The sequence below is a fragment of the Nyctibius grandis genome, chromosome 7 (assembly GCF_013368605.1).
Source record: "Nyctibius grandis isolate bNycGra1 chromosome 7, bNycGra1.pri, whole genome shotgun sequence".
Classification (NCBI taxonomy): Eukaryota; Metazoa; Chordata; class Aves; order Nyctibiiformes; family Nyctibiidae; genus Nyctibius; species Nyctibius grandis.
In genome coordinates, this window is record NC_090664.1 from 26,880,766 (window position 1) to 26,906,702 (window position 25,937).

Sequence of the window (25,937 nt, forward strand, 5' to 3'; positions counted from 1 at the left end):
CCATGTGGCTGGAAGAATCTTTTCTTTAAGTGTAGCTCTGCAAGTGTGGTACTGCAGCAGGCAGTCTGACAAATATCTTACAAAGTGGTGCTAGTTATTCTTGGTGCTTAGCTATTCCCTGGTAGTGCTTTCTACTGAAGCTGTGTTTTGTTTCTTGCCACTTGTCTTGAAACTACTTCCTTTCATAGGTCAGATGTTGTCAAATACAGGGACATTTACTTATTTATTTTAGTGCATGCCCGACTGTGATGGATTCTTTCTAAAGGGCTGTGAGAGTCGGCGCTCTGTGGTTTGTTCCTGCCTTTAGCTTTGCATGACCTTGGGCATGTTGCTTAACATCTGTGTTTCTTGGTTTGAAGTAGGTACAGAAATGCATGTATCACTCTGCTGTGAGATATACAGCTTTCTTAATGATCACTTACCTAGGGATCTCAAAAGCATTTTACAAAGAGTCCAATGCAATTGCTGTTGTAAGAGCTGGAGAGGTCAGACTGAGGAGTCAATGCTGACCACCTTATCTCCCTTCATAGTTGCCTTAGATAGCCTCACTTCTTTCATTGTGTCCCTGAGCACTTATTTCCTTTGTTTAAACCAGGACTGAAACTGTTACCAGCTGTTAACTTTCTTTTTTTTTTTTTAAAAATTTTCATTCAAAATAAATTAGGAATTGGTGTATTTCAGAGAACTTTGTGGGCTCATTTTGTGGTTCATCGCTAGGCATTAGCCTGTGCTAATATGGATTTTTTTCCTCCTTCTTCCTCTAGAGGATTTTTGGAAATATTTAAATCTGCCATAGTTGCAACCTTTTCCATAATTGCAAGAGTTAGTTCTTGTAAAAGTTTTACCAAGAGACAGACTGTCAACCTTGTGGTCTTAATAGTAGAGAATTTGTTGGTTTGCTTTGATTTTAATAAGCAGTTATTTGCTTTTCTGCTTGTATTTTTATACTAAATTTCCAACTTTGAAGGTGCAAGGACATTAGGTTCTCCTGGGTTGTAGTCGTGGTAGTGGCTCACAGATTGTGTAAATATTGATGGTGGCAATAGCACTGTGAAACAATTGACAAGACCCCATCGAGTACCTAGCTTTTGATTTTTAAAAACTTTTAAAGTGGAAGCTATTCCTTTCAGAGTGCCCTGCATGCTGTGATGTGAATTTTATTGCTAATGATAAGGTACCCCTGGGCATCCCAGCAGACACAGCAGCCACATTATGCACATGTGGTTTAACTGCACGGGGCTGCTGTGAACCTGATGGTCTCCAGCTTTCTGGGGCATGGAGGAGCCCAAGCAGCTGGACAGGGCTGCTCTTGTGGGCTTTTGTCCCCCTGTCTCTCCTCTGGCCTTCCACTGTCATGTCCCTGCTGGGCCAAGCTTGACTTAGTTTCCTTTCCTCAGAACCCCATCCTCATTTGCTGTTTTATAGCAGATTAAAGGCTTGGGTTGCATGTGGAGGTTATCAGCTAATGAATAAACTTCAGTCATCCTGTCCTGTGATAAATCCGTCTCCTAGATCAAAGATGAGGCATGTAGACCTTTTTTCTTTCAAATGGTAATTTCTTAAGGCTGTCAGATCACTTCCTAAGGTCTGTTTACCTAAAAACAAAAACATTAAACATATTTTATTCAAAACGTTGAATTTTCAATTTTGAAAAAACCTTCTATTTCCTCTCTGAGGAAGCATCCCCTCCTCCCTTCCCCATAAGGACTCTGTGAAGATCCCACCTGTGGAAATACAGGCAAGCCTCACATTGTAACTTGTAGTCATGGCAGTATTTTCTTAACACTACAGTTATTTCTGTTTTAAAACAGATAGTTGTTTAGTTAATTTCATCAGGAGTATGTATATGTATTAGAGCATCTGTTCAGTTCCAGTTGTATTAAACAAAGTATGCAGAAATTTGTTTCAACTGTATTTTCACACAGAAACCAAACAAGGCAGATGATTGAAGGGTCTTCGTGGTTCTATTTTGATACAAAACACTTACTCTCCTTAAACTGCTTTCCATGCAGTGTGTTTTTGCAAAACGTGTTTTGTATTCCAAGAGCAGCCTAAACAATGATTTGAAAATCCATAAGCTCTGGGATGGTGTAAATAAGGAGGCAGTCTGCAAGCTGAGTCCATCCACTTTATTTATTTCATATGTTTCTTTAGGTAAAATGTATTTACAGTCTGTATCATTTTTTTTGTCTCTCTTCTTCTGCTTGCTGCCTCGGCAACTGAAGACAGAAGTCATGCTCTCCCACAGAATGTTGTGAAGTTTTTGAAGGGTATAGCAGGAAAAAAAGGGCAGAAAGAGTGACAGTCCTCAAAACATCAGTTAAGCATTGGAGAGTCTGTGGCACGTTGATGTCATGTAGGACCGATATCGCTAGCCCTCTGTAAATGTACAGGAAAAATAGTCCTTGTTTCAGGTTCTGTGTCCTTTTGTTTTGGTCCTGTGCATTTCAGTACTGGGCAGTAATTACAGTGGAGCCATTTATAAGCTGATAAATATGCATAAATGATGGTATTTATTGATTTTCTGGAGTTCTAGAAGTTGTCAGTGTTTTTTCTAGGAATGATCTAAACCTAGTCTAAACTGGTAAATGGAAAACTGATTACTTTTTCAAGGTATGTGCTCCACTCTTTTCCCTGAGAAGGATTCTTTTCTTTTCCTTTCGGTTATTCTTCATGTTCTCCTTGTCTTCGATACATTACTCTTACCCGTTCCTGGATTATAGGTTGACCTTGATGAGGTGAATAGAGAAGTGAACTGTCTTGGTGAAGGATATCTTTATTCTTACGTATCTAAGCTGAGGATTATGCATGTTAGAAAAGAGTGAATCATTAGCAACTTTATTTCTGGTTGTCTTTTTTCCCCATGACTGTTTATGAACTTATTCAGCAAATGTGGTTGCCAGTAAGTTAATGTAGTGAAATATTTTTTAGCAATGACATTTACTGCCAAGTTCTGCAGTCACTGAATAGGAAGATTACTGACTGGCCAGGTTTTTGTCTTTAAATTTATATATTATGAGTCGTCATCAAGGGCATTTGAAAAATTACATGTGCAAAAACAATTCCCAGTCTTGCTAATTTGATCCTCTCTGCTCAAATATTGTTTCCTTTCTGCTGCTAACGTATACCTAAAAAAGATAAACAGTTTAATTTTTTTTAATACTCTGTCTTCATGCTGAAACCAAGTCCAATGTCTCCTTATTAACCTATGCGTAAATAAAATTTCACATGACCGAAGCACTAACATAGATGGAGACAAAAAAGACTTTGAAAGGTATCAGTATTCAATCAAGACCAAAAGTTTCAAGCACTTGGGGTTAGAATTTGGGAGCTGGATTTATACAAGTGTATGTGTATATACACAGTAATTACTCAGTGTGTACGTACACATATTCTGTATATACATGTATGTATATATATATGCATACAAGAAATATCCATGCCATGTAATTGTCAGTCTTACTGATTGCATGCACATGTAAAAATCATACAACTTCAGGAACAATTTGCTGCAGAAAAAATATGCAGTGTGTGTATTGGTAATGTATGTTCAGTTGCGAGTCTTGTATACAGTAAGAATGCTTTAAATAGTGGCAGAAGCCTTAAATATCTGTGCTGAGAACCAGAGCCTGGTTGCAGGTGGTCAAAATTCCACCGGCTCCAGAAAGAGCATTTTGCTAAGAGTCTTTAAATATCGGGCTACTTATTTAAGTCCTGACTTTATGTTCACAGACATAACTACTTCTGACAACGGCTTCTTTGTTTCCCTGTTGAATCAGTGATAAAACTTGTGAGCTGAATTTTATTGTTGACTTATTTCAATAGCCCGCACCTTTTCCAGTGGAGACTAGTTTTTGCAGTGGTTTTTGGTAGTGAGCTAAAGATTTTATATTTCAGCCTTTTAAATTAGTTGTTTAATTCATGCTGGAGAGAGCTCACTGTGTAGTCCATTTCATTATTTATTGGCTTCTCTTGCTTTCACATATTCTTGAGTAGCTAACTGACAGACAGGCATGATTATCTCTAAGGATAATCTTTTATTATGATGCTCTTTTATTGTGACGCTATTCCTATTTTTATAGGGAAGCAAACTGACACACTGAATCTCTGAAGGCAGATGAACAACAGGTTTAGGTTATGAACAACAAGTGGCAGAACTAGAGATTAAATCCAGTTTCTTTCACGTTTTCTCCAGCTGAGTATACAAGATCAGCAGCCTTCTCGTCTGTAGCTGGCTATTAGCTCTTTACGTGAATATATCAGAAAAGAACAATGGAAAAATAAAGACTAGATTGATGTAATTTGAAACTTTTCCATAAGAGGAGAAACAAGGTAGAATCAGTTCCTGTTTGTTTTCTGCTGTGGGCATGCTTTCCTAAGTATCAAGTTGATTGTACCTTTAAAGCATTAAATACAAGAAATACAAAATGGTTTGTTTTAAAGCTTATTGTTACTTCTGGCATAAATAATTGTTATAATTTCCAAAGTTTTCTTCATAATTCTGTTTCTACAAAACCTGTTAAAATCCAGACCTGAAACCTTCAAACTGCAGATTTACTTGAAGTAGAAGGTGCGTGCGTGCGTGTGTGTGTGTGTGTAAAAACGCTGGCATATTATCTCACTTGGATATTTTAGTAATGGAAGTTACGTAGTACTTAGCCATTACCTCTTACAATTTAAATTAAATTTTGGAAATTGCTGCAAATCGAAATCCTGTCACAGAATCACAGAATCACAGAATCACAGAATGTTAGGGATTGGAAGGGACCTCGAAAGATCATCTAGTCCAATCCCCCTGCCGGGGCAGGATTGCCTAGACCATATCACACAGGAACGCGTCCAGGCGGGTTTTGAATGTCTCCAGAGAAGGAGACTCCACAACCTCTCTGGGCAGCCTGTTCCAGTGTTCAGTCACCCTTACAGTAAAGAAGTTTTTCCTCAAATTTAAGTGGAACAGAAGAGCACACAGACCCTGATTTAGCGGCCAGCTCTTCTCTTTGCATTTAGCTTTATTGATAATTCCCAGGTAGGAATACAATTTAATTTTTTTCCAGACTTGGTTTTACATTAAGACCTTCCTCTTTAGCAGGAGCTCTAAAGGTGGATCCCCTCTCCTTGCACCCTGCCTGGGAGCCTTTGGAGCCACATACATTATAAGTAACTGTAGAAACAAATGCCCCTGATCTCCTCCCAAGATTTTAACACTGAAAGCTAATGCAGATGAAGAGCAACCCTGTTTCTCTGTGGGATTGCAGATACAGTATAGAGGGATTAAAAATTCTTTAGATTTTTTTTTTCCCCCTACAATCATCTTATGTTATCCACGGGTTTTAGATCAATTGCTACAGAACCCAGCTGGTTTAATTTTTATTAGGTTGCTCCTCCAGAGAGCCCTAAGCCTCTGTTTATTTTGGGGGCAGAGGGAGAGGGAGAGTTCTTCCTCTTGCCTCACCTATTCTCCTCAGACATCAAAGCAAGCTAGTTTACTTCTCCTAGCTTAATCTTCCCTTTCTGCCTCCCACCAATGTTCTGCAAATTTCCTTGTATTCTTCTCAGAGTTGTCCGGTGTCCGTGGTATTTGCCAGCAGGTTAACTTTTGCCCTGGAGGTACTTGCTGGGAGGCAGAGCCCCTCTGGCAGCACTTTCCCCTCGACTTCACGCAACTGCGAGTCTTGTACAGCCGGACAGGTAACTGTCTGGAAAGGAAGGAGAGCACTGCATGAAGGGGGCGTAAATCAGAATAAAACAGTGCCTGTGACAGCATTTCTGTGAGACTGCTGCTTTGCAAGGCTGAGAAACTGTGTCGGTAACTGCTGCAGCCACTGCATGAAAATATCTTCTAGACAATTCTTAACTAGAAGATGAAATCTTTTGGGAGTGGAGGAGAAGAGGGGTCAGCTCACCAAAATCGTGTCAAACTGTTCCTTTGCTTGGGGGTAGAAGAGTAGAGACAGTCTTCAAACACCGTGTGGCAGTTCAGCCAGTTAGCAGCTGCCCAAATACAGTGTCAATTTACACCAAAGGACCTATAGTGTCCTAACAAGATGTTTACTAGTAGCCTCCTGAAAAGTTTGCCTTGGAATTGCTCTGTCTTTGGGTTTAGGGAGTAGGTTAACTTTTACTGGTATTTACTGAAAGCTCCCCTTCTCCACACCGCCCCCCTGCCACCGCCTGTTCTCTAGCCAGGTGTTTTACCCTTTTGCGTGGGCTTTTTAATTTTTGCTATACTGAACATACTCGCAGACTTCAATTTTCAACCGGCGTGGTCCTTTTAAATGAGAAGACAAGTGGCTACAAATATCTGAATTATCTCAGTAGTACCTTCAGCATTTCCAGCATCAGAAAGCTGCAAGTGTACTATCAGTAACTCTAATGATTATTTCAGAAATTGCAACTGCACAGACAAGCAAATGACGGGTATCTTGCACTAAAGATGGGGATTTATAACATCGAACCAATTATTAAGCTGTATGGGTGCAACCTCTAAAATTGTACCCCCTCTTCCACACTGGCTGGAAACCCCTCCACCTCTCAGGAAGGCAGCATTCATTGTGGCAGAGGGGTCTTTGGTTAGCTGCCCAGAAATAGCTAAACTGGCAAAAAATTTTAGTGTATTAGCACACAAGCTTTAGAAAAGCACATTTCAGTTAAGGAATGACATTTATTTCCATTTATGAAGAAGCATCTAGAAGAATTTCTTTGCTGAACAGGGGCAGGAGTGTCACGTTTAGGAGTCACATAAGCTGTCCTGTGGGGATGTGGCATATGTCTGTGTTATAATGATGATTTTGTTGGTCACTTTTCCCTGTGTAGAAATGCCCTCATACAAATCTGCTTTATGGATAGTGATGCAACTTTGATGTGCTGTAGGTACAGTGAACCCGTCTCTACTCTTTACTTCAGCCTTTTTATTTGGCCTCACCTGTTATTGTCAAAGGCTTTATGTTAATGCCAGATCCTAGTAAAGATAGGGAAAAATTGTGGTGGATATGTAGAATTAACATAATCTAGAGATGAACAGGTGGTTCAATGAATTTAAAATTGATTTTCATCGATACTTGTTTTTTGTCTTTTAGTCATTAATCTGTAACGCCTTTTGCTTTTAAAAAAAGGAAAGGAAAAAGTCTATCTTACTCCAAAACAAGAGAAAGTTATTTTAACAAACAATGCTTGTTAATACTGCATTTCTGCAGATTTTAAGGCTCAGAATTTCCCAATATCAGTTGTAGGAAAATGTGCTGTTATTTTCCATCTTGAAACTCTGTAGTAGTAAATAGGATAAATTCCAGCTTTCAGTGCAGTTCATCTTGAGCTGCTTGCTACTTTTTCGTAATTCAAACTCAGAATCAATGTTTTTTTCTTCTCATACCATGTCATCTGAGAACAGTCCATGTAGACTTTGAGGACAAAATCCCACAATTTTGAGCTGTCTTTTATTCTTCACCACCCCCCATCCCTCCCCACCCCCTGAGGATTTTAAAGACTATGCTATTATGTAGCATTCGTGCAATGCAGTATTCAAGAAGACCGTTAATTGACATGCACAGTATTGTATGCTTTAGGCTGCAAGAGAAAATAAGCAATTTTCTTGATTTTGCAGAGTGAGTTCTAACTGTTATTAAAGTGCATTTGTAGTTGCATATTTTCCAGTAAAGGTGACAGATTACTTCAAAGATGGTATTTTCTTTTTGTTAAACAAGGCTCTCAAATAGATCCATCTTGCCCACGTATTCTATTCTTGCCAGTTGGCTTTGAAAGCTGATGCTTGGGCTCATCATTCTGAACTAGCTTCCAAAAAATGAGATCCCATGCTGTTTCTATCTATTGAGCTGGTAGGGGCTGGAAGGATCTGATCTGAAGCCAAGGCGAAGACTGAATTGATGGAATCATATCTAATGGGTTTGCCAAGTACTGCCCAGTCATGAAGTTCCACTTTCTGGGAAAGAGCACTGAGACGAGCGGTGGCAGAGCATTTGCGATGATGTCGGGTATCCTCGGATTTGTTTCCCTGGACTTAGAGCCAGGCCACCACATAGGAAAGAACTAGCTTTTTGTTGAATGCATTTCTTCCAATTTACATCTTGTTCCTCTCTTCTGCATGCTGCTTGCCTGTTTTCTCTCTGCTTGCATACATTCATTTGAAGAGGAAAAAGCTTACTGCCTTTTATTATGGTATTACACATATTTTGACCATAGGTAATATATCTTTGCAGAGGCATGCTTGCAAATTCAGTATGCTTACTTCCATTTGACTCTGTGTGCACACACACAAGCATCCAAACACAGGTGCAGACTCTGTTTCAGGTGAGTGGTCACCATTCAGTGGGACTAGACGGAGGCCAGTTGTCTTTAGGGTTGAATTCAGAAAGTTACAGTTTTCCAGATGCAACCATAAAATGGAGAATAATACCAAGATCATGCACTTTTTCAAAAAACTACTTGACAGGATTGCTTAGATATTTTTTCCCCCCTTTCATTTGCGAGATAGTGAAAACTCAGGTCACTTGTCTATGTTCAGTTTTTATATAAACTGCCAGGATAGTCTCTGAAACCACGGTGATGATACACATCTGTGTGTCAGATATCCAATTTGTCACCAGCTTCTTCCAATATCTGGCAGAGAGCAGGACCTAAAAGAAATCCAGTTGACTGGAGCTCAGCTAAGATCTGATAGAGGTGACTTTGATAGATCAAATAGTTGAAGAACTTGGTGGAGTCTGTGTAGATGTAATCTGTGCAGCCACTTTTAAATCAGTCCACTGTCTTCAAGTCTTGCTCATCTTTGCAGCTGTTGCAGTGGTCAGAACCAAAAGGGGTTTTTTGTCATTGTCTAGGCAAGAGATTACCTAGGGTGAAAGCAGTTGCAGATCTTGTCTCAGCCATCCATGCTTGCAGTCGCTTCTGTCTTCAGCTGTTGCAGAAGTCTGTATGTGTAGGCTTTAATTCAAAATTATTGGGAACAGTTTAGCTGGAAAGACTCGGTTACCAGCCTTTACTGTCTTTCCATCCTTCTACCTCTCTTCATCTGTCATCTCTCCAACATGATGTTTTTATTTCAGTTTTTGTTAGTATACTAGCCTGCGTGCCGCATTCAGCTGCAGCAGCAGTAACCTCCAGAGTATGAAGGAATGGTCAGCTGGGTCTAGTACCTGCTTCAGCTAATTCCTCCTGTGCTTCCTGAAGATTAAATAATAAAATTTCTCACCTTAATGTAGAGTGGAATGAAATGGAATGCTTTGGCATCCTATTGTCTATAATCAGATGCCTGTTAAACAGTTGTTGAAATTTAGAGTACAGCTGTCTGCAAAGGTCTGTAGCTCAAATCATGATCTAGAAAGAAATAATAAATAGCTTCTAGAATGCAGAAGACTATTGTCCGTAAGTTAAATACACACTTTTGATACCTCTTTGGAAAATGTGTATAAAGCCTGGTATTCCCACCTAGAAGGTCATATAGAAAGTATTTAGTTTTGTGTCTCATTGCATCAGATACGCAAATACCTGTACTGAATGTATGGTTCCAATGGTAGGTAACTGTTGCAGAAATAGAGCGTTTCAGGCCTCATATGAACCCACAATGTTGTGTTTGAATTTTTTTAAATGTCTACTGGTAAGAGCACCTAGGTCATTGCTATCACTTGAGAAGTAACCAGCACTTTACCCTCCTTGATAAACCGTTCGATAAACTGTTCGTTTATTGGAAGTAGGTTTTTTTTTAATTGAAATGCCTACCTGTTGTACTTACAGCATAAATAGTTTGTTTGAATCATCAGGTGAGTGCTGTTAAGTTATAGTGAGTGAGGAAGGTTGCAAAAACATGAATTAGGGTCCCTGTCCTTAAGTGTATTTCAGTTTGCATTTTGATAGCAGTTTAGAAATGTTATCGCCTGTTTTGTCACAAACATAATTCACATCTTTCTTCAGGCACTGTAAACAAGAGAAATGGTTTAATGGCTCCATAAAAGGCACTCTGTGCTGATAGCTGAGATTAGGCCCTTTAGTAATGGATTTTTGTGTGTTGGGGGAAGGGGAGGGCTTGGCAGAGGTAAATGTACTGGAATAGGATCTTGGAGAGACTGATGTATCTGAAGTGCCTGCTGCATTTCTGTGTGTATTGGGAGATAGATTTAAAGTGTCACCGTATTGGCTTTATCAGTACAGGGGCCTTCTCTTCTTGCTTTTGAAATTTTACCAACTACTAACTTGTGTCACCTCAGTCAGTCTAGCACCTGGAGTTGTAGTGGTATTAACTTAAATATTTTTACATCTTCTGTCTTTTCATCTTGCTGTTAAGAAAATCAAATCCCCTCTATTCAAATGTGTTCAAGAAATCTCTCGAAACTTACGTTGCATATTAAGAGTTTTGCCTCAATCGATCATAAAAATGAATGAGCGTATTTACTCAGTCAGGTTTAGAGGGTGATTTGAGAGCATAAATGTGAAAAGCAGTTCAGAAACACGCAGCAGATGTTCAGGGCATGACTTACTGTGACTTCCCGATTACTTCCTTTTCTCTGCAGGTACACAAAGTCCTCGAAATTAATACACATAAATGTAGTATTACTTAGGAGACAGCGGAGTTCACTAGTACCAGCGAGGTTGCTCCTGTCAGTTGATTTTTATACCATATAGTAAATGCTCTTGCCCTACACGTGTTGATAATGAGACAACTTTGTCTCTTTGGTCAGTGAAGTCAAGACTGCCTGCCGTTAGCCAGCGTCATTGAATTACTAGTAATATTTCATGCCTTTTAAAAATATGTTTAAATCAATTATTCTTCTTCAAAAAATAAAATTAGATTTTATTTTGTGTTCTGGGCAGGAGTCTGAAGTTCGAAAATTATAAAATAACTTTTTGGTCAAAGGAAAAATGATTTCAAATTTCACATAAAATATTCCTCATTCCTTCTTCACCTTGAATAATCTTTTGAACTGAAAAATATTTTAAGCCATTGCTTTTATAGTTGATGGAGTGCATTTCTGGGGCTTTCTCAAAAGAAGTGATTCAATTCTATCTGTACAGAGGTGGTATGTTTACTGTCTCTCAGGCTAGAAAGTACACTAAATCAGTCTCCTCTGAGACGAACCGATTCCTCCTTTAATTTCAGAGTTCCTAATAAAATTGTTCTTCGTTTGGATCTTAAACTGGGTGTTATTATGAACAAAATGTTTTAGGCTGTTGACAGATAGCAGAGGAGAACAGCACTTCAAAATAAGGGGTAGCAGGTTTCACCCTGTGTTTTTGCATGTTCTGTGCAAGTTTACTTCGTGGTGAAATTATTATTGTTTTGTATAAAGTCTAGGTCTGTACAACAGCACATTATGTATAACATGCAAGCTCTCTTACTCTGCAGATAGATACATTTATGCACAGAGAATATGCATACAGTAATGTATTATACCTTAATCAGTTTGCTACAGATGGTGGCAGTCCTTCTGCTTGCCTCCTATCTGCGTGTTGGCTTCAGAGGAGCTCCAGACAGGGTCTGTGGATTGAGTCCATTCTGATACCAATGAGCCTGACTTTCCCCGGTAGTTGAGATGAGGTGTTGAAGCCATCCATCTAAATACATGTTGTAAGATTGTTTGCCGTTCAAGTTGGGAGGTAGTTATCTGTAAGTAATCACTCGGGATGAAATCTTGGCCCTTGGTCACTTCTTAGTAAGATCATTATTAAGGCAGAGTTTCCGTTACTTTAATAGGGTTGAGGCTCTGTTCTGGGGTTAAGTAAAGTGAATTTGCCATCAGGAATGAAAGAAGTGGTGAGGAGCCGGTTGTTTGAAATGTCATTTTATTAATTTGGATGTGTTGGTAGCTTGGTATGCTGCACTAAATTAGATTGCATGAATAAGCAACCTTGCTCTCCTCAAAAGAAAATAGATTGAAAACATAATATAAAATCCAGCTTAGCAAAACAATGTATGTTTAAAATCTGTTTTAATAGGTGCACTATAAAATGAGTAGCGATGGGTGAAGTGTTTCAGTGATGATACGAGAACTGTTTTGAATGTTTGAAATTTTGCTGTTGGACTAAGTCTGTCATCTTCAGCCACACTTAAGATGTGGTTTGAAAGGTCAAGTAGCCTTCAAGAAAGCTCCCCCTACCCAAAATGCAGTGAGTATTTTTCTCAGGCTGTCTTTTTTCCTTTCTGCCTCTAAAAGTGTACACTTAAGGAGTTACAGATAAAGCTTAGCACGGTGACGGTGTCAGGGGACTGCCTGAGGAAGGCTTTAAATTTTACAGCTACATTATCTTTCTGGCCGTAGTTAAGATAAAGATCTAATATAAAATCACTTTGGACTGTAATGCTTTCCCTAAATGAAATGAAGGTGTTAACCTGCTTGATTTGATACACTTTACCCTAGCACATAAAGCTGGGAGGAAGGTGAGGTAAACTTTAATTAAAACTACAGCACAGATGCCTTCTAGCACTGTGCCCTGTACCTTCCTAGGACTGTACCGTAAGCAAAATAAAATGTACCTCGCAGCCAAGGCAGCAGGCTGGAGCCGTGTTCAGTGAAAGTAATTTAATTAGTGTTGATCATGACTCCAGATGATGGTGATTTGATAAGGAATAATTTAGTACTTAACAGCCTTTTACATGCACCAACTCCATGTGGGAAGGTAAAGCAAATTGCACAAAATGAATGTGCTGCTTTCACTTGTGCCTGTGCCAGTGAGCTGGAAAACTGCCTGTTAGCAGACGTTCAGGCTCTCAGCGCTGTGATGAAATACCCAGCCAGTTCTCCGCACAGGGCTGTGGTGTGGGAGTCTCTGTACTCCTGTTATTTAAAAATAAATAAGGGAAGTAATTTTTCATATCAGATTAACTCCAAGGAAGTAGCAAAGTTAAAAAAAAAAAATAGAGTAGCATGTGGCCTTTGTGCGAATATGTGATACTGGCCTTAAAAAAGAGTCTTGTTGCAGTTGTGTTTTAATTCTCTGATTCAAGGCAAAGAAATTACCTGCCTTTGCATCGGAGCCATCGTCCTGGAGTTGTGGGGCCCATCATATGCATTAAATGTGCGGTGTGCATTATATGACCAAGATATGCAAGGAGAGTCAGCAGTAAAAGTTCAATAGCAAAAAACCGAAACAAACTCCTGGATGTCAGCCTGCTTTGCGATTACGGCGGAAAGCTGACTGGGCTGCATTTTGCCGTATTATTAAATGTGAGAATCTTTAATCAAGAAGTCTGTATGGTCTTTTATTTTAGTGCAAGTTCAGACAATTTTATTCAGAAGGACTTATTTCCTTGTTGTGACATTCACCACTTTCCATCTCTGTTTCTTAAGTTACTGTGCTGTGTGCATGTATTTGTGTACCTGTTTTACTGTCTGCTTTTCCTTTGTAGTCTTTCCAGATAATTGACTATTATCAACCAAATATAATAGCTGGATAGCAGTTTTAGAGACAGTTCTTGTGAGTTTTGTGAAAATATGTGGCAAAATAACATAGTGCCATCTTGCAGATTTCTCAGCTGAAAGGCAATAGTAGAAGCTGTCATGTAACAGGGTATGAGAGGACCCGTTTGTGAAAGTTCTGTGAACGTTGCCCAACCGTGGGAAAACCCATGGTGAGAATCTGGAATTCAGATCTTACAGATACTTACAAATCAGAGTTTATTTGTTCTGATGCTCACTTCTCAGACAGCATTTCGTTTACCTCCCCTTCCCCACTGAACATATGCGTGAGTATGCAGGTGCATTAGTATCAGAAAATATATAGTGTGTAACAAATGGTCTTTCCTAAGTTCAGGTGCAAGGGAAAGGGCAAGATGCTACTTGATGGTATATAATAATGGCCTGATTTTGTGCTGAGGTTCTCTAACAAGGACTGCTGCACGTACGTGGATTTCCATGGAGGCACAAGTATCTGTGTCAGGCTGGAGTGCGATGTTCAAACTACAGTCTTTTGGCGACAACATCAAAAATCGGTGATAAAATTGATCTCTGAACTCTAGGCTTCTAAGAGTTCAAAAATGTATTTACAGCCTCATTTTATTTAAAACTTGAAGGGTGTGTTTTCAAGCTGTTACATACCTGTCTTTTAGTCCTTTGTTCTCCTAGCCACTTACTTTAGATTTGTCTATGTCAGGTGAACTTTGAATTTTCTTCTGCTTTAATTTTGGTTAAGGTTGGATATGAAATAAAGAAAGTTGGCTGGCTTAAACTAATATGCTGGTTAACCTTGTCTTTACCTTTGGCCTTTTTCTTAATCCAGACCAGTTTGTGCTTCTAATTAATGATGCGTTTCTGTCATGTTCCCTCTGTTCTTTTTACCTTTTAAAAAAGTGTGATTAATTTTTTTTTCCTTATTTTGTGTCTATATCACATTTGCTGTTGACTTTGTTGAGGATTTTGTCTTCTGTATTTTTGAGAAAAATTACTGAAGCCATTTCTTGTGTATTTTTTTTCAGGTATTACTTAGAACTAAGACGCACGTAATCATTCAGTTTCTTAAGTTTCACTGCAAATTTTCATGCATTCTGTGGGACAAAAAGATTACTGATCATACACTGGAGGCTGGTAGACGAGAAATTTATTTTGGAGTCATATATGTGGCACTCTTTGAAGTGAATTGCTATTGCATTTATAGCTGAAAGCTACCTCACTAATACTACTTAGAAACATTTGGTGCCTGGGAAGTATTTTGCCTCTGACAACATTTACAGTAGTTAAGCCAAATATAAGTGGGCTGTTATTTTCCTGCTAATGAGATGGGATCCTGGCCATCATTCTATTAAACATTAAAAGTGCTAATAGCCAATGTGAAGGATCTCTGGTGTCTATTTTTCAGTTGATACCCAAAGAAATATTTGAAATGTTTATTTCCTATATTGTTTTTAGTATTACAATGGTTTAATTAATCATGTGTTTAATTAGCAGGGTCTAGTTTACTTGAGAAAGCTCATTGTTAATATTGTGCTTGGGTTTTAATTATATTTTCCTTCTCTTTCCAGTGGCTTTTCATGGTCTCCCTGTGAAAATCAAGAAGGAACCCCATAGCCCATGTTCGGAACTTGGCTCCGCTTGCAGTCAAGAGCAACCATTCAAGTTCAGTTATGGGGAAAAGTGCCTGTACAATGTCAGGTAAAGCAATCAGGAGCGTGTTTGCAGCGAGAACTGCTGATTTAAATGAGGACTGACTAAAGAGTAATAAAACCATAATAGAGATCTTATAAAAGTTACGTCTTCAGCAGATAACAGGCTGATGAGATAATGCATTTAGCTGATGAACACTGATGGCGTTGTTTACGGTTGTATCAAACACTTACATAACCATTTTAAAGCGGTGTTTTTCATCAAAATGCATATTCTCCATTCCTTCTCCATGGGAGATAGCCAGAGTTTAAAAACCCAGGGTGCAAGTGTGAAATAGAAGGAGGGAGTGTCTTGTTTTCTGCAAGTTCTGTTGAAAGTACTTTCAAAATGCATTATACACATTATGAAAGAGAGAGCAGGCAAGAGATTGTCAGATCTGAGCAACACATTAGGTATTCAACAAGTTTTGCAGATGTTATATGTGTGTATTCGTGGGTGTTTACAATTTAAAATAGTATTTCATTAGGCTCTGCATCTTTGTTACCTATTCAAAAGAAAGTTGTCTTCTTTTATAGGTATAGATAATAAAAGCTTTATTTATTTGTGGGTGGTGGAGGGGCTTGATACCACTGCATTCTTTATTGACTTTCTTTTGGTTTGCACTTATGTGTCACTCCTTCCTTTAGTGTCAGCAGTGAAGGGTTTCTTATTGACATTTCAGTCTATTTTGGAATCTTTCATCTAGCTTGTGAGTTTTTATTCCCATTAATGTACTATCATCAAAACTGTTAGCACTTAAAGCATTGACATTTAACTTTCTGGATATGAAAGGGGTAAAAAAACAGACTGGCACTTTTGCCAGTCATAAAAGAGTGATTTTAATTTCAAAAATCAAATTGCATACATTGATGGATTTGGTGGGTGCTAGGGGAGCTGACAGGAAGGCATTCAAGTTCGTGCTTACTATCTGCCTAATGTCTGCATTTTTCCTGTTTAGAAAGAGCAATGATCAAAGTGTGTTCGAGTCCTTTCCTGATTTGAGACACCTTTGAAAATAGCATCTATGTATTTGCAGGACCATTACTTTATTTTTGAGAGAGAGGGGAAAAAAAAAAAACCTGTCAGGAGAGGCTGCTGACATCCTAGTATGGGTAGCTAAGCCAACATACCGTTGTTTTTCTGGGTCAGATCCCTTCCCTCTAGCTGTATTGTTTTACTGTCTCACTTTGTGGTTTGTGCAAGCTCTAAAAAAGAGTCTTGACAGGCACTGCTGACTCTTTTGTGCTCTAGTCCAGGTGCTTCTACTTTTGCAAATTTTGTATGTCTCCTGTTATAATGTCACTGTAAGACTGAAGTCTTTAAAAATACATTTCTGTGCCCCAGAGAAGAAAATGCTGTGTTGAACCACTTGCCTCTAACATGATTTTTTCTATGCTCTTCGTAATGTAGAGAATTTCTCTGCCCCAAACTGGTTAATAAGGTAACCACAATAAACAGCTTATAAATGTGACACTTTTTTTTTCTGGATGTAGATGCTACCTTCTTTTTTTTTTTTTTTTCAGAGAAAATAACCTGTCCTTCTTTCCCCTTGCCTTACTGACAGTGCCTATGATCAGAAGCCACAAGTGGGAATGAGGCCCTCCAACCCACCGACGCCATCCAGCACTCCTGTGTCACCGCTGCACCATGCCTCCCCAAATTCAGCTCAGACTCCTAAACCTGATAGGGTTTTCCCTACCCATCTCCCTCCTTCCCAGTCCATTCAAGACAACAGCTTCCCTATGGACCACAGGTAAAACACAAAACAGGCATGGGACCCATGCAGAAGACATTTCAGTTGTGGTTGCAAGTCTTTTATATAGGGTGGCACTGGCTTGCTGCCCACAACAGTTCCCTTTCAGGTTGGAGGACCAAGGTGAAAGCCAGCAAGGTTCAGAGTGTCAGAAATACGTGCGTTTTATTAAAGGCTGGCACCTGAGTTGATGGACTTCAGTAGGAGTTCATATTGGCAGTGACAGAGTTTTAATGACTTGCTTTTTCTATCTTCTGAGGATGATTACAGGGTGCTAGATAATCTCATCTAGGCTTCCTTTCCCACAGAACGTTGGACCAGATGGTCTTTCAAGGTCCTTTCCAACATGGGCTATTCTGTGGTTTGCTTGAGGCTAGTAAGCCCTTACGAGGTAATGAAGTCACTAGCACACATGATCCTTGCTATAAATATCTGGCCTCTTACTAAGCAGTTCACCTATCTAAGAGATAAGTGGCCATGTTATGGTGTTACTGCTTCAGAATATTCCTTGGAAGGGTGGATCATTTTTCCAACCCCTTTTGAAATATAGCATTTCAAACAAAATAAGATGCCAACATAAACTGTGCTTAAATAACATTAGCCTGAGTAAAAGCCACAAGAGCTAGAGACTAGAATTAAAGCTTAAACTGTCCTTAAGTCACCCTTGTTTTGTTTTGATATGTTAGAAATCCCCAGACAACTGTTTTTCTTAGCTCAGTTTTGCAACAGATATGCTCAGTGGTTTTCCCTGATTTTTGAGACCAAACACTTGTTTGTGGAATTCTATTTATCCTAATCTTTATTGCATGAACCTGTTTTTGTCTACTATGTTATGTGATTGCTCTGAGCATTTAAAATTTTAGCTGTATGTAAAGATATATATACGTTCAGAAACTCAACTTAGTGCTTAAACATTAGCAAATTAAGAAGGACCTGAAAAGAAAATCATGGTTGTTGGGAGTGTGATTTGCATGCTTCTGCTCTAATAAGGGCTGTTATCTCCAGGGATTTGTGCAGATCACTTCTGAAGGGGGTTGCTAAGGTTTACATTGCTGTTTTGTGTTCTGCTGAGGTAGTTTTCGGTATCACTGGAGGTTCTCTACAAGCCCTCCTGGTGGTGAAGAAACACTGAATCGGCCCCTTCAGCTGCCATAGTCACCGTCTTTTCTCCCTCTGTGGACTGTGGTCTAACCACACAGGCCCCCAGTGAAGCCAAGCAGCGGTTTTGATTACAGGATGGTGGATAAATGTCGTTGTGTATATACACCAAAATCAAGTTGTCAGGAGGCTGAAATCTCCAGAAGTTAAATGGCTTCGACTTGTAAGGAGAGTACTGAAGCTGTATGTCAGCCCTAATTTTAGTATTTATGGAGTTTTGCGTACACCTTAGTATATTTTTCTATACCCATAACACTTGCTCTGCACGAGCTTTGTAGGCTCTTTACATGATTCCTCTGCCGCCTTTGACATTCATATTCTTTAGGGCATTTTGCACTAATTCTTCCTTTCCGTGATAGAACATCATGTGTTCTAGTGAAGTCCAAAATAGCTGACTCAGGCCAAAAAAAATCTCATTTTTCTCCTTTTTAAAAGAAAGATGCAATTGTAGTGAAAGATACTTTTCCCCATTTTCTTGCTTATTTTGAATCTTCTCAATTCCAATTGTTTGAAGCAAATGTGTACTTCATATTTTTGTGAAATTCAAATCTTCCCAATTTACAAGGTGATATGCTACTACAATGAGTGTATTCAGAAAACATAATTTAAACAAATGACCTGCCTATGTGAGTTCATACATAAATCTATAACTCAAGGCATTTTTCTTTGGAACATGCATTGGTGGCATAAAATACCATTAGTATCTAGAACATACAGCCCATACATCTTCATACAGGGCATGAATATATGAACGATAAGTGGTCCTAACAAGTACCAACAGGAATCAAATCCACTTGTATAAACAAATGGCTTGATTCCATACAAAGCTTCCAGTACAACAAGTATTATTAACTTCCTTTGATGCTTTGTGAGTGAGCCTGTTTCTTATTTTAACTTCAAGTTGCAATTTTCTGATTCACTCCTTGACAGTTCTTAATGATAATTTCTGCTTCTTTTTTTGGCTAATGAAAAAAAGGAAAAGAGGGAAATGAATGCAGTGCTAGTCAGCCTAACTGTTTCATAATACATTTGCGTTTCTAAGTTTATTTTCTGCAGGTGTAGGTGGAATTGCAAAACCCAACGTTACAGTGCAGTACTCTTTCTAGTGCAAAATATAATATTTACGGCAACATTAAAAAAAAATCATTTTGTTTCCACTACTCCATTGTAATAATTTCTCTCTGTAGCTCCCGCAGTATTTGTAATTAAGCTATGACAGTAAATATTTGTCAGACCAAGTTCAAAGCAGTATTACATAGATGATAGTGGAGTTTAAATTGTTTCAGAAACATGTAGTATGTATGAGCTGATAGTCAAAGATTGTATTGCCTGTGCAATCAAACCCCTGCATTCTTCTTCACTCACCTAGTTTTCTCCAAGAGAATATCTGCTTTTGCTTGCATGAACCAAAGTTCAGATCCAAAGTACAGGAAGCTGAAGAATGATTAGTTCTTCACTTTTTTTGCTTCTTTTTTGTTTAGTGTGACAGTGAGAAACTTGCAGAGAAAGGCACAGATTTTTTTTTGTTTTTTAAAAAGTGTGTCTTGTTCATGATGAGTGATAACAGGACTGGTAAGCAGTTTGTTGCAAGAACATTGCATCTGTTGTGCATTAGTGCAGACACAATATTACTACAGTGGTGCTTACCACTACTGTGGTAATCTGCAGGAGATGACAGGAAGACTTTGTGCAATTCATCGCGACACAGTAGGAAAATAACATCCTTGTATTCTTCTCAATGCTTCTGAACCTGCAGATGTCCAAGTAATTACATTCAGGCCTTTTAGTCCAGGTAGATATGTTTTATGGAAGAAACAACAAGCATAGGTTCTTGAGTAGTGTTGCATGTAAATGAAGTTAATTTAAAACTGAGTTCTCAGATTTTATGGCCACTGAAGAGCATTTGGGAATAGTGAATGGCAGCGTGGCTTGTATGGATGACTTCTTTCATGTAGAAATGACTAAGGGAACAAGTTAAGGCAGAAGGGGAATTCACAGGTATTGTTTCTCTTAGTAAAGATTTGCACCCTCTCTGTTTTCTGGGGTGCTTCCATTCCCTTCCCATTAGAGCTGGAGTGCAGTGCCAGCCTTGCCAGGTAGATCTCCCACGGCACTATCCCCAAGAGGAGAGAACTACAGAATTTTACCCTGGAATGATTCCAGATGTTACGGCAGACAATACTGTCTATTCAGAATGTTTGTGTGTGTTGTGGTCAGAATGGTTTCCCTGTAACAGTAAGAATGGTAAGAGTAAATTAGAGTACAAGCAATATGTCACTAAGATTTGTGAAAGAACAGAGAACTCAACCTGAGCCTCCTTTGTGTTACTATGGTAGGATGTCAGTCTTTCTACTGGTTTGAAGCTGGTGCATTTCCTGTTTGCCTTTTCTGTTGAGAGAAGATAGTGAAAGCAAAGAGGGTGGTGGTGGGGACAGGTCTTAGAGCTGATATTAATAGGTGGGTTTTTTGTTTCTTTCCTTGTTGATGTTTTACAATGCAAGTGATCCTGATGGGAGCGCTTGGCATGATCACAAGCAAAATGTTTGCTACTGAGAAAGTGGTACAGCCACTAATCATGACCTGTGAAGATCTCTGGGAAATGGAACGTAGCTCAAGTCCTTTACATGACCTGTCTAACTTGTGTCCTAGATTTCGCCGCCAGCTGTCTGAACCTTGCAATTCTTTCCCACCTTTGCCTGCAATGCCAAGGGAAGGACGTCCAATATATCAGCGCCAGATGTCTGAGCCAAACATCCCCTTCCCGCCTCAAGGTTTTAAGCAGGAGTACCACGATCCAGTTTATGAACACAACGCTATGGTTGGCAGTGCAGCCAGTCAAAATTTCCCTCCTCCTCTAATGATTAAACAGGAACCTAGAGATTTTGCATATGATTCAGGTAGGTGAGACTCTCCTTTAGTTCTGCGTAATAAAGTAATAAATGAGTCCAAGCCAGTGCTATTGATGTTTTGACTGTATGAATTGAAACTTGCTCTTTTGTCTTCTAAGTGTCCTGAAGTAATTTATGTCTGAGATAGCTTACAAAGTAGTAGGATTGCTACATAGTACAGTGTGACTTGTGCCACCATTGCTTGCTCTGTAAAGGATTTCATTTTCCAGAACTCTCTGTCCAGAAAGTACACAGGTTAAAGAAGCCGGAGAAGAAAAAATCATGGGTGCAAAATTGAGCTTTGCTTAAGAGAGGGCTTGTTCTGTACTGTCTCATCTCTGACCTCTGAATTTGTGTGCTTCATTTTACAAGCTCTTTCATTTGTCTGCCAGAAATAGAGAACTCTTTCTGCTCTTGCTTGCACTACTTTAAATCAGGAGTAACTCCGCTGAAGTGGGGTTTATACAGCCATAAAACCAATGAGGGAGAAGAAGCAGCCAAATTGGTGTCAGCCTCTCAGTTTGTGCATACTGCTGTGTTTTGTGGAGGTACATAATCTGTGATGCCAGGTTGCTGATGTAGAGAATACGCTGTTGCTATTAATATTGTTTATTATGATTGTGCTTATAGGGCAGCTGGAATGGAGCCGTATTGCTCTACAGACAGTACAAAACAGAGGAAGTGGTGGCAGAGCCTGGTCTCAATAGCTTCTGGTCAAAATAGAAAAGATAAGTGATAGAAAGAATAAAAACATAAATCAAGGGAATAACATTGTATATTTTTTAAACATAATATTTATGTTATACTTGGGAAAAGAGAGAGAGAGAATTAGGGAAGCAAAAAAGGAGTTTAGTAATGAATACCGAGTAACAAGGAGAAGGAAGCTGGAAGGGCGGTATGGAGAGAAGCTGAGATTAAAACAGCGTGGAGTGGGCTAGGTTGGGTGAACAGTCGATCAGTATGGAGCCAAGAAAATGCAGTCAGAACATGTTTTTCAGTTTCGGTGTAAGTGATTTCTGCAGCTCCTCCCATCTCTGCTTCTGTCCTGCTTTGTGTATGCCACACTGCTGAAAGGGGGGCATTTCAATGAGTCCTTATCATGCTTCTGGAGGAGGGCGCATTGCTTTCGTACGCACACACGCACGCTGAGCTGGGCAGGAGGAATGAGTGGCCCTGTCTGACTTTAGTCTGACTCTCTCTTCTTCTGGGTGCTGCAGCACCTGCAGTGCTTTCCTGCTGGTTCAGTCTCCGGCTAGATGTTTTTGCAGTTTATTTCCCAAAGGCTACATGGCAGCTGAGTTGAGATCTCCTTTGAAAGTTTAGACCATGACAAACTATCTTGCAATTTAATACAGTGGAGAACTGGCTTTTGTTCTCTTTTCTGTAGCTAACTTAACATTGTCTGTTTCGTGGGGTATTTTGTGGTATTGTTAATGTAAAGTGCTTGTTTTAGAGTTGATCTCTATGTTAGGACGGGGAATTTGGAAAGTAGAGCTGCCTTCTCCTTTCTTATTCTTGACAAGCAAAAAACCAATCCTTAGGTAAAATTTGTTAGGCCTATACAGGGAGGGGACCAGGGGTGAAATATTTCTCCAAGCTGAAATATAAGACAAGATGAAAATGAGTTCAGATTACAAGGATCACATCTAGAACTCAACCCATTCATTGATGAATGTTCCGAGATATGCGGCTTTGGCCGTCGCCTATCTTTTGTCTTACAGAGCAGCAAGGGAGAGAGAGTGTCTGCATAGTTAATGTGGCAATGGATAATAAATGGGGGACTGCAGCTTCAGACACTGCCAATCCCTTGCAAACTTCACAAGCACTGTTATTCATCCTACTAAATTAAAGGCTGAAAAAAGGCCCTTTTGTAAGCATGCTTCATATTTGGCTAGGAAGTGCGATCTCCTTATTGCATACTATTACTTTAAGTCTGGGTTGGCTGCTAGCAATCATCTTTCTTCGGAATATTCTTTATGGAAAAAAGCAGGAAATTTTATTCTGAAAGGAAGATATGCAAACTTGTACCCAGTCCTGCCATGCCTTTTTTTTTTTGTGCCAGCAAGAACAACATTCCACTTTATAGTAATGATATTCAAGCAAAGTTGTTGTTTCTTTTGTAGGTGAATAATTAGTTTTTAAAAATGTAATAGCTGTGTAACCAGTGGTCATGAAAAATTAATATGTTGGTATCAGGAAGTACTTTTATTGGCCTCAGAATCACTGCATTTAAGTTGACACATCTGTACACTCCATAAATTGCAGTCAACAACTGTGGGCTGTTGATATTTTGTCTTGTTACCATCTGTTCTCTAGAAACCATCATTTTCCATCCTTGCTAAGAGTACATTAAATAACCCCTTAGGAAACATAATGTATTTGTCACTGAATCATTGATTTCATTTTTCACCTATGGATGTTCGGGGAAGGAGGGATGCCAGCGTGAATAGTCTTTTTTGCATGGTATTTTGTTGCAGCTCAGATAAGAATATAGAAACATATTTAAAAAGTTCATTGTAATACACTGAGATGTTCCTTTTGGGATGTTTTTGAAAGAGCCTCATAAAAGTTCATTGCTTTTGTGCACTATACTTTTATACTTTGTGGGAAGCTGGTGAATGAAAGGCATTATTATGGAAAGATTATAACTCTATTAAAACATGACATTAATTATGACATGGGAAATGGCAGATCAATTAGTTGTAATTGTAATTGCAGGTATGCAATTTCTACTGCAGAATGTTTGAGATAATGGAAAAAGAAAAATGTCAACAGAGGAGAAGCTCTTCCTTATCCGTCCAGACTTCTATAAGTCACAGTGCATCATATATGTTCAATCAATCAGACCTTATTTTCTGCCATGGATTTCTTTTTTTTTTTTCCCATGGCCACCAGTCAGATGTATTTCGTGCTTGATGCTATATCTAGTAACTTTAAGCACAAAGATGCAACCAAGGACATACAGAGCTTTGAGATTTTGCATCATTAATGAATATACTCCAGAAGGCTACCCAAGACCTCTGTTTACAAAGGCTAATAATGAGCATTCCTGTACAGTTAGCACTTCTAGAATTCAGTTCATGTTTTCAGGTACTTAAACAAAAAGGCCAAACTTGAGATACCTCATCTATTCTGGGCTTTATTTTTAAGCAGGATCTTTGCAGGCTTGGTCCTCCCTACTTAATGTAGTGTATTTGCAAGTATACTAAGGTATGACTCTTGCTATGCGTGTATCAATTAATACTAAAAATCTAGTTTTAAAATGACATCTTAAATTATTAAGTTTAAATCTCATATTTTGTTTTGCCCAATTGGAATAGTTATTTTGGTTGGAAAGTTCTTTTGTGACCATGTCTTTGGGAACTTTGAAATTTGTCGCACAGTGGTGTTGAGTAAGTAGAGGAGGAATTGTTGCTTGCATACATTTATTACTGGTTGCCAGGAATTTATCTGAGGAAATATAGATAGATTCAATCTTTTTCTGAGCAGGTTAGAGGCGTTAGCAGGGCTATTCTCACAGTTACATTTCAGGGTAGCCTCACAATTAATACGCTTGAATGGACCTTAGAAAATTTGGATTCTCTCCCTGTCACTTCCAAAGTTTTCTCCTGAGATACTAGTCACATCACTTAAAGAATGAACTATCAAGACAGAATTATTAGCCTCCATATCTTGCTTTCTGAGTTGCTCATCCCTTTAATTCCTGAGGCCTCACAAGCCATAAATACCTTGTGTTGGCATGTAAGAATGGATGGGGAACTGCCCCTCTATTAAGAGACATGAGCGGAGGCAGAGACCATCAGATATATATACCTGTTTATTTTGAGTACCCAGTTAGGACTGGATAATTTTTAAAGAACATTATATGTTACGTATGTCCAAAGCTTAGCTCCTAGGGACTTTCTTTGAATTTCTAGGCGAGGAGGTACAGGAACATCGGATTAGGGTCCCTCTGTAAGCACTGCAAAAATAAGAAATGCATAATACGAAAAATCTGGTAGAAGCAACGTGACTACTTTGGAAAACTTTGTTCGGGCTGGAATGGGCTTTGTTGGGGCCTAAAACTGACCATTCAGCTGCATTAATCTTGAGGTCATCTTTTCCTTTCTTGGAATGTTCTGCCTTGTTAAGTACACATCTTCCAGCCTCTGTAACAAATGAAGCAGGGGCTCCACCTGCAAAGCTGTTTACAGCGTGGGTCTCCCTCCCGCAAACAATTTTGACCTGTGTGCTCAAGAGATGAGTGCCGAGGCGAAAGGCTGTATCAGAATTCATTTGCAACAAAGGAGTTGTATCACTGTTGCCCAGGAAGTTGTAATTACTTCTTAACCTCCTAAGGTTGCTCTTATAGGTATAGGATGTTAGCATTCTATGGTCCATGTTATAAATGTGTATTTACCTAATGACTGAGACCAGAATAAAAAGCAAGAGTCCTTTCAAATACCTGATGTGGTGTTTTTTGAAAAGCAAATCAATGCACGTTAATGTGGAAAAAGATCCCTAGTAGCACATTCTTCCCTAGAGATCAGCTGACATGTCCTTAAATTTGGAATTTTGCAGAACAGCAGAAGAGAATGTATTAAATTAAGATTTCAAGGAAAAAAAATATATTTATTTATTGGAAGTATATTTATTTGCAGATCGCTTTTTTTTCCCTTTCCTTTTTTTGAACAACAGTTGGATATTCTGTTGCACTTCTTGAAACTAAAGTTTAGACATTTGGAGATGCTAGTATGAAAGAAAAAAGGAAATCTTAGCTGTCAGTCTGAATCAGTGCAGGTTTGCTTTTTTTTCCAGGACGTTCTCTAGTGCATTGACCAGTGCAGCATTTAAAACGACACAACTCGTAGTGTTTCTTCTACTGTCTGTAATTATATTGGCTAATTTTTGTACAGTGCTTTGAAAACTTAAAGCACTGTATGAGTGCTAAGTATTATTACTACAATTATTCCCCTGGGAGATTATTTCACAGACTAATGGACTTCACAGTTAAGAAATATTTCTTGTTCTTAAGCCTAAATTTTCCCTTTGATCAGTTCCATTTCCTTGCTCATA

General features: G+C 38.9%; 1 protein-coding gene across 1 annotated transcript in view; it reads left to right on the plus strand.

Moving 5' to 3' along the window:
• ETV1 (ETS variant transcription factor 1) overlaps positions 1 to 25,937 on the plus strand; it is a 70,454-nt gene that overhangs the window by 18,733 nt on the left and 25,784 nt on the right. Inside the window, exons 6-8 of the mRNA XM_068404679.1 lie at positions 14,963 to 15,092; positions 16,648 to 16,836; positions 20,644 to 20,891. Of these exons, the coding sequence (XP_068260780.1) occupies positions 14,963 to 15,092; positions 16,648 to 16,836; positions 20,644 to 20,891 (567 nt within the window). The remainder of the gene's footprint in view (positions 1 to 14,962; positions 15,093 to 16,647; positions 16,837 to 20,643; positions 20,892 to 25,937) is intronic.